We start from the raw sequence: 8,866 nt of genomic DNA, 5'->3' as shown, positions 1-8,866 counted from the left end.
GCACTTGATTGGCTAATCTCCCTCGCCCGTCCCCGCGTGACCAGGAAGAGGCTGCATGTTGCCTTCCACGCCTCCTCCTCTGCGCACACTCGTTCCTCTGCACACATGTAAAGCAGCCTCGCCCCACCTGTCCCTCTCTTCCCTGTCTGTCTTTATTTCTGTTCCAGTCATGTCCGTCATCAAAACAACCGTAAAACTCATCCTGCTCGCCGGGATCACCGTCCTGACTGCGGCGCTGCTGCGGCACTGGATGGCCACTAAGCAGTACGTGTTCAACAAGGAGGACATCGCCAAACTGGCCAAACAGAACGCAGGTGAGGAAGGAGAGAAATGCGGAATAAAATCTAATACTGCTCCAATTATGAGTCTCCAGTGTAGTGAATGTCTGTCCCTTGTCTGCCCGCAGGTCAGGACCATGAGCAGGCCTTCTCTAAAGTGGTGGTGGAGCTCAGAAAGAGGTAATAAACATGATTAATCTGCTCCTGAAATAAGATCAACACCGTTGAAAGACTCGAGCATGAGGTTGAAGTTCAATTCTGATCTGCCGGTAATCACATATTTCCTATTTTCACACACACAGTTAAAGTTTCGCAAATCTGCAACAGGTTAGACAGGTAGACATGTAGGTGAGACATACGGGTGAAGGTTTGAGTGGCACTAAATGATACAATTCATGATCCAAGAAAGTGAGAAGCAAACTCAAATATTAAGAAAACAATCTTAATATTTGAGCACCTTTTTTTATTTATTATTATTATTTACTGTTTTACTTGTCAGATGTCTCCTGCATGATGTAATAAGCTGTCCCTACCCCACTCAGGTATCCTGGTCACATCCTGCCAGATGAGGACCTGCAGTGGGTGTTTGTGAACGCTGGAGGCTGGATGGGCTCCATGTGTCTCCTCCACGCCTCGGTCACAGAGTACGTGCTGCTGTTTGGGACGGCGGTGGACACGGGAGGACACTCAGGTGAGGGAGGAAGCTTAGGGAGTGTGTTTGAGAACCTGATACGTTTGGCTGCTTAGCGGAGATGAAGCTGATTTATTGCTCCACTTGGTATAAACTGGAGTCCACGTCTGCACGTTGTTCCTGTCAGGTCGTTACTGGGCTGAGATCTCTGACACCATCATCGCTGGCACCTTCAGACAGTGGAAGGAGGGAACCACCAAGAGTGAAATCTATTACCCAGGTAAAGCTAAACACAGGGCAGGAAGGATGTCAATAATATAATAAGGAATATGATTCTGACCATTACACTCTGCGTCCTTCTCCTCAGGCGACACCATCGTTCACAGCATAGGCGAGGCCACGTCGGTCCAGTGGACGGCCGGGACGTGGATGGTGGAGTACGGCCGCGGGTTCATCCCCTCCACGCTGGGCTTCGCTCTAGCAGACACGCTGTTCAGCACCCAGGACTTCCTCACCATGTTTTACACGGTGCGGGTCTACGTGAAGGGAATGCTGCTGGAGGCTGGCACGATGCTCGCAGAAGCCGAAATCTTCTGAGGCTGGGACGCCTGCATCAGACAGGACTGAAACGGCAGAATTCACAGAATCAGTACGTTCACATAGTTCACATAGTTCATCATGGTGAAGGTGGCTCAGATTTTGTCCTGCTGTCAAACACTACAGAGGCAGGCGTGCGAATAAGAAGGTAACCATCCAGACTGGAGCCTGAGTCCGATCCCTCAGCATCCCTACAGAGACACTTTGCACTAACAGGACAGAAACACCGCACAACCCACAAACTCGCCCGTTTGTAAAAGTTTGCACCTCTACTTCTAATTATGAAACATCTTAAAGCAATTGAATGGTTCATGTCCAGTGTAAGAGTCTGTGTGTCTCCACTTTGAACACGGGAATGGAAGAAAAACAGCTTTCTGAAAATGTCATCACTTCTATTTTTTGACTTGAATTCTACTGTACGACTAAACTGCTGCTGTTGAATAAAAAACTCAACAATGGTTTTACATTTGAAGACAATTTTTGTTTCAGATGCATGTTTGGCCAGGTGACAACTTGGAAAAATGGATTAAACTTGTTTCCAATCTGCAGCTTGGTGTTCTCAGATGGATGATAAAAAAATCCAATGTGTTATTGTGCCTTTAATGTTTGAGCGTCTGTCACTCACTGTAAGGATAAGCTGCCGGTGCCAGAATAAAGTTTTATATAAAAGAAAACCTGCAAGATATTGGTGTTTTCTTGGTAATAAATATTTTATATTTGTCAATGAAATGACAAATTTCAAACATTTATGGAGGCAAATCCACATGTAGGTCTGAATGATGCTGCATTCAGGGAACCTTGGTTATTTTTTTTCCTTGGGTTACATCAGTGGTTCCCAAACTTTTTCTTTCGTGTCCCCCTTATATAGATCAGAAGTTTAGTGCAAATTTAGGAATAGCGTCACTGATGATAACAATTAAAGGCTCACAGGAGTATAAACTAACTTATTGCACAAAGAAAGACGTATTATAAAATGTCACTGGAATAGTATCATTGGTATAAAAAGCATCAGGATGAAAATAGGTGACAGACAGAATCAGAGCTGCGACACCTTCAGGCATTAGGAGTCACAAATAACAAAACTGACCTTATACTCCAGAGGCCTCTTAATAAATGAGACAGGGGTTTGGGACTTGAGAAGGCGAATAGTTGTATTATTCAATCAAACAGAGCAGCAGAATAGCAGATAGACACATCAGTCCTCATTTGCGTCTGTAAATGTCAGGAGGATGCAGACGGACTGATGTGTTGTGGCCGTATCTATGAGAGAGGTGTTGGATGTGTGTGTGTGTGTGTGTGCCTCCTTGCCTATATATCAATCTGTGTATGTGTTTCCGCATTATCCCCCGATATGGATTTCACGTCAGCCTAACAGAGGGGTCTGACCCCGCCGCCCTCCGTCCCTTTAAGCCCTTTAAAGGAGATGCATTCAGAATCGAAGACAGGCGAGCGGTGCTGAAATACCAACCTAATGGGAGAGACGACATCCTCTCTGACTAATCGCTTAGTGTCTTTGAGGACCCCAAACCTTCTGCAAATAGATGAACACACACACACACGCACACGCACACACACACACACACACACACACACACACACACGGACACACACACACACGCACACACAAACACACACACAGAGTTAAGGTTGCATGTAGAGGGCATCATCACCTAAGAGAGCCGAACAGAATTACAAATCAAGACCTAAACACAGCCACACTCAAGCCTCAAAGTAAGATATATAAATATTCATAAATGGTTGTGCATACACACATGCGCACACACACACAAGAATGTGTCCTCTAGAGTGAAACCTCAGCTAAGGGAAATTAATAGAACCTGGGCCTTCTATAATACAGGGAAGGATCAATCACATAAACATCTTCACTGCTCTCTAACGGGCATCGTCTGCATCTCATGCATCACTTTAAAGGTTACATTTGAATATAAAACCTTTTTAACCTTATAAATGTCGGTCACCTCAGTGGGAGGAATGTAGATTTCAAGCAGCACCATTTGTTAGAAAGGAGAAGTCAAAGTGATAAGTGATTTAAAAACATTGTTGTCCAATAATATATCCTGGGTTCATTGTGATACTTAACACGTCCACTGGAGGGCAGTGACGAGCTTTGCTTAGATGGAATCGATCCTCTGTATTCATGAAGGCCCAGGTTCAATCCATTTCAACTTAAGTGTGGTTTCATTCTAAAGGACACCTGTTTACGCAAGCCCAAACTTCACCTCTCTGTGTGTGTGTGTGTGTGTGTGTGTGTGTGTGTGTGTGTGTGTGTGTGTGTGTGTGACATCTATTTGCACAGCTTACGATGGGAGGACATCATTGGCCTGGAAGATGCCATGCGATTAGTCAAAGAGGCCATCGTCTGTCCCGGCCGAACTCGCTGGTATTTCGCCATTCTGAATGCATCTCCTTTAAAGGGCTTAAAGGGACGGAGGGCGGGCGGGCGGGGTCAGACCCCTCTGATAGGCAGACAGGAAATCCATATCTGGTATAATGAGGGAACACAGACACAGAGAGACAGACAGGCAGGCAGGCAGGCAGGCAGGCAGGCAGGCAGGCAGGCAGGCAAGCAGACAGACAGACAGACAGACGAGCAACTGTGACATCATCCACGACTTCATTATGGGACTAATTGTCTTTGTGCTTCCTTCACAAATCATCTTGATACATTTAGCAGTAATAAAACTACAATTGCAGCAATATTCAACACAAGCCTACAGTTATATTTTATATGTATTTTAACAGACGATATCATAAATGTTGACTTTACAGTTTCAGGTGTTTGTAGTTTGAAAATATATGATTTGTTTTGAAAGAGGTTGGTGGTTGAAGCTTCAGTCGGTATGTTGATCAAATCCTTCTCTTCCTTCATTCGCAGTTCAATCGATGAGAGATTCGATCTGCTGGTGAATCCCTCTGAGCTATGACGTATTTCCGGTTAGCTTGTGTTCAAGTTAGCCGCTTGACGCCATTAGCGGCGCTATATAGCTATATATTGTAACTTTAGCCGCTCAGAGACGGGATGGAGCTTTCATATCAGTCCATGAAAATAGCCAATCAGGTCCGGGAAGCTGTGAGTATAACGACACTTATCTGCGTTTTGTAGTTTTAAATAATGCTAACAAGAGAGATACAACTGTTGCTCCGAGTGACGTAAGTGCGCAGGACAAAGTATAACAAGTATATCACAAGTGTCCAGAGACAGACATAATAGTTTAGACGTCTTATATAAACATATTTAACACGGCAGACCTTTTATATTCATGTTTATATTTTAACTTCAGCTATTGCGCTAATCGGGCTAAACTGAAATAATATGTAGCTAAAGAGCATCAGAGTCGGCGTCCACCGGTTGCCTTGGTGACAAGGCAGGTGCCGCTTTGTCGCCACCTACTGGCCGCTCGTCTCTCTCTCTCGCTCTAAGTCTCTCCAAAGTAACACTGGACAGAGTTCTAGAGTATCTGACTCTAAATGAACTAACATTTTGTAAATACTCCTGTAATTATTACTTTGTTATTATTAATCTATAAATATTCAAATCGAGCTGCTGCTGCTTGTTCTCTTAACAGGATCAGCTGAGGGTGGAGATGAGGAAGAAGAGTCTCCTCATCCTCATCTACCACCACCTACTGGGGCAAGGGTTAGTGTGTGTGTGTGTGTGTGTGTGTGTGTGTGTGTGTGTGTGTGTGTGTGTGTGTGTGTGTGTGTGTGTGTGTGTGTGTGTGTGTGTGTGTGTGTGTGTGTGTGTGTGTGTGTGTGTGTGTGTGTGTGTGTGGCTGCTGTTACATGGATGCAACACGTGTTCATGTGTGTGTTCCTCCTCCAGATATGTGGCCGCAGCTCAGGCCTTGGACCAGGAAACGAATGGCGGCGTGAGGAAGTTTGAGGTCTGCGATAACATCGACCTGGAGATGGTGCTGATGGAGTACGAGAGCTACCACCACATCAAGTTTGGGAGGTTTCCCAAACTCATCAGGAGAAATGCAGAACCTGGTATGCAGTCTGACGTCATGACGACACGTGATGATCTTCCCGATGGCCGTCAGTGGGCTCAGTTGGGTTTGCAGCGTTCCAGTTACGTTTCTGTTTCTCCTTTGTTTCCTAGGTGAAAGCAGAGATGGGAGAAGTGGTGGAAGAAAGAGGTGAGGAGTCACGTTTCCATTGTTATATCAGTTCTATATTGTAATCTTGTGTGTTTGTATCCTTCAGGACCCCCTGCTCAGCAGTGAAGCCTCTTCCTAAGATCAGGCCGTCTGCAAGCGCCACCAAGAAGGCCGAAGCCAAGGCGCCGGGGAGGGAGGTGAAATCTGCTGGCGTGCGTTCTGTTTAAACATGGAATACATCGAGTCTTTATACTGAGCTTAAAGCGAGTAGATTGTCACTGAGCCGCCGTTGTTCCTTTCCTTTGTTCTGCAGGAGAACAACTCGTCTGTTCCTCCTGAGACGGCAGACTTTGGCCTCAAGGTTTCAGCCGTCGGAGGCATCAGCAGGAAGGTACGAGGAAACTAAAAGGAAGATAACATTGTGTGTGTGTGTGTTTCTGTGTGTGACTTGTGTGTTATCTGTCTCCTGTGCAGCCGTCAGACTGCAGAGCTCCGATCCCCGACTCCAACAAAGCCGGCGGCGTCGACTCAGACTATGAGGTAAATCTCTGACCAACTCTTAAATCACAAAAATATATGTGTGTAATTGACGGAACAATCAGAGATACAACCACTGCTGCCATGACAACGATGAAAGTGCTCTTACTTTATGTGATGATGATGATGATGATGATGGCAATCTGTGCTGTAGGAACGGCTGTTGAAGCCTCTCAGCGGCTTTCCAGGCTTCAACGACGAAATGAGGGAACTGGCAGCGATCATCAGCAAGGTAACGTGCACGCACGCACGCACGCACACACACACACACACACACACACACACACTGCAAGCATTAAGGGCAAATATTTCGCTATATTTTGTCTACAGTCCAATATTGTGTCCTGGGCTCATTGTGATACTTACCTTTGTCCACTGGAGGGCAGTGAAGAGCTTTGCTTTGATGGAATCGATCCTCTGTATTAATGAAGGCCCAGGTTCAATCCATTTCCCTTATGTGTGGTTTCATTCTAAAGGACACCTATTTACACAAACTCTGTGTGTGTGTGTGTGTGTGTGTGTGTGTGTGTTCCCTCCCTAAAGGACATCTATCTGCACAGCCCTAACGTACGGTGGGAGGACATCATCGGCCTGGAAGATGCCAAGCGATTAGTCAAAGAGGCCGTTGTCTATCCCATTAAGGTCGGTCGTCCGGTCCGAGCTCGCTGGTATTTCACAATGCTCGCCTGTCTTCGATTCTGAATGCATCTCCTTTAAAGGGCTTAAAGGGACGGAGGGCGGCAGGGTCAGACCCCTCTGTTAGGCTGACGTGAAATCCATATCTGGGATAATGAGGGGAACACACACAGATGGATAGAAACATCACAAGCTCAGACACACACAACGGCCTGCGCAGGTCTCCATCATCATCATCATCATCATCTCCACCTCTGTCATGGATATGGTGACAACGCATCAGGCCGTCTGCATCCTACTGACATTTAGAGACGGAGATGAAGACTGATGGCTCTACCTGCATCCTGCTGCTCTGTTTGAGTGAATAACAAAGAGTCTCTCTCTCTCTCTCTCTCTCTCTCTCTCTCTCTCTCTCTCTCTCTCTCTCTCTCTCTCTCTCTCTCTCTCTCTCTCTCTCTCTCTCTCTCTCTCTCTCTCTCTCTCTCTCTCTCTCTCTCTCTCTCTCTCTCTCTCTCTCTCTCTCTCTCTCTCTCTCTCTCTCTCTCTCTCTCTTCTCTCTCTCTCCTCTCCCCCCCAGTGCCCTGAGGTGTTCAAAGGCATCCGGTCTCCATGGAAGGGTCTGCTGCTCTACGGCCCCCCAGGTAAGACCACGCCCAAATCCGTCCCAACCTGCACTATATGACAGACACATGAACAATGAGCTGGACTTTGTGATGCTAGTAAGGTTTCACACACACACACACACACACAGGCACCGGTAAGACGCTGCTGGCCAAAGCTGTGGCCACGGAGTGCAAGACCACCTTCTTCAACATCTCAGCCTCCAGCATCGTGAGCAAGTGGAGAGGAGACTCAGAGAAGCTGGTCAGGGTGAGTCTCTCCTCACCCAGCACACCGACACTAAGGGCCACATGGACTCAGGTGTGTGTGTGTGTGTGTGTGTGTGTGTGTGTCCTCAGGTCCTATTTGAGCTGGTCAGGTATCACGCCCCGTCCACCGTCTTTCTGGATGAGGTTGACTGGGTGATGGGCCAGAGGGGAGCAGGCGGCGCAGGGTGAGGAGCGTCTCTGCTCTCGGTAAATATGTGTGAACTGTGTGTGTGTGTGTTGGTTAAATACTTGTGTTTCTTTTCCCAGAGGAGATCACGAGGCGAGTCGACGGATGAAGTCGGAGCTGCTGGTTCAGATGGATGGGCTGGCGGAATCAAACGACCTGGTGTTTGTCCTGGCTGCCTCCAATCTGCCATGGTAACACACACACACACACCACACACACACAGAGGTTTAAACGTCTCCGATGGCGTCACATGGGTGCTTCTGTCCGTCTCCTCCTTGTTTGTGTCTCAGGGAGTTGGACCGAGCGATGCTGAGGCGGTTAGAGAAGCGGGTCCTGGTTGGTCTCCCCTGCTCGCCCGCTCGCCGCGCCATGATCGCTCACTGGCTTCCCCCCGGCGACGCAGAGCTCCTCGCCGAGCTGGACTACGACACTCTGGCAAAGGTTTCATACAGACCACACATCCACAAATGTCACAACTCATCTTATCATCTGACACTATATGCTTTGTGTTCCTCTGTGTGTGTGTGTGTGTGTGTGTGTGTGTTAGGAAACTGAAGGTTACTCTGGCTCTGATATCCGACTGGTTTGTAAGGAAGCCGCCATGAGACCAGCCCGCAAGATCTTCAATGCTTTCGAAACACCCCAAGATGGTACACACACACACACACACACACAGAGCAACACACACACACACACAGCAAACTTCCCGTCTGTGTTTTTGTTTCCTTCCTCTTCACAGAGAACTCCGAGCTTCCCAACATCAGCCTGGACGCCGTGACGACAGAAGACTTCCTGGATGTGATCACACACACCAAACCGTCGGCCCGCAACCTAATGAACAGATACGCGGCCTGGGAGAAAGAGTACGCCTCCGTCTGACACCCGCCAGGGACCGTGACCACGGGTTTCACACACACACACACACACACACACATCTGCCAAAGGAACTCCACCACTCTAAAGTGAAACTTTGGACCTGGAATCTAAACACAGACCCTGAAGAGGAAACA

The 8,866-nt window shown here is 47.4% G+C and overlaps 2 protein-coding genes and 1 long non-coding RNA gene across 3 annotated transcripts; 2 read left to right on the top strand and 1 right to left on the bottom strand.

Annotated features, from left to right (window-relative positions):
• The first annotated feature begins 49 nt into the window (after nt 1–49).
• sigmar1 (sigma non-opioid intracellular receptor 1) lies at nt 50–1,970 on the top strand. Its single transcript, XM_076158665.1, has 5 exons — nt 50–314; nt 407–458; nt 821–969; nt 1,097–1,189; nt 1,277–1,970. Exons 1-5 carry the CDS (start codon nt 56–58, stop codon nt 1,504–1,506), a joined length of 783 nt encoding a protein of 260 aa, XP_076014780.1. The 5' UTR covers nt 50–55; the 3' UTR covers nt 1,507–1,970.
• A 2,337-nt stretch (nt 1,971–4,307) lies between these two features.
• katnal2 (katanin p60 subunit A-like 2) lies at nt 4,308–8,822 on the top strand. Its single transcript, XM_076158668.1, has 16 exons — nt 4,308–4,597; nt 5,094–5,164; nt 5,351–5,517; nt 5,630–5,666; nt 5,734–5,839; nt 5,941–6,018; nt 6,102–6,167; nt 6,319–6,396; nt 6,708–6,806; nt 7,378–7,441; nt 7,552–7,670; nt 7,760–7,854; nt 7,937–8,047; nt 8,147–8,297; nt 8,404–8,506; nt 8,596–8,822. Exons 1-16 carry the CDS (start codon nt 4,547–4,549, stop codon nt 8,733–8,735), a joined length of 1,536 nt encoding a protein of 511 aa, XP_076014783.1. The 5' UTR covers nt 4,308–4,546; the 3' UTR covers nt 8,736–8,822.
• LOC143007360 (uncharacterized) lies at nt 5,857–6,731 on the bottom strand. Its single transcript, XR_012964463.1, has 3 exons — nt 6,531–6,731; nt 6,274–6,375; nt 5,857–6,029 (listed from the first exon to the last, which is right to left on the bottom strand). It is a non-coding gene; the product is annotated as an uncharacterized LOC143007360 (long non-coding RNA).
• Nucleotides 8,823–8,866: the final 44 nt, after the last annotated feature.

Source organism: Genypterus blacodes, unplaced genomic scaffold (genome assembly GCF_046128005.1).
Source record: "Genypterus blacodes isolate CSIRO-AG114 ecotype Tasmania unplaced genomic scaffold, CSIRO-AGI_Gbla_v1 ptg000085l_1, whole genome shotgun sequence".
NCBI lineage: Eukaryota > Metazoa > Chordata > Actinopteri > Ophidiiformes > Ophidiidae > Genypterus > Genypterus blacodes.
Note: the sequence above shows the minus strand (reverse complement) of the source record. Positions and strands in the feature narration are given on the sequence as shown.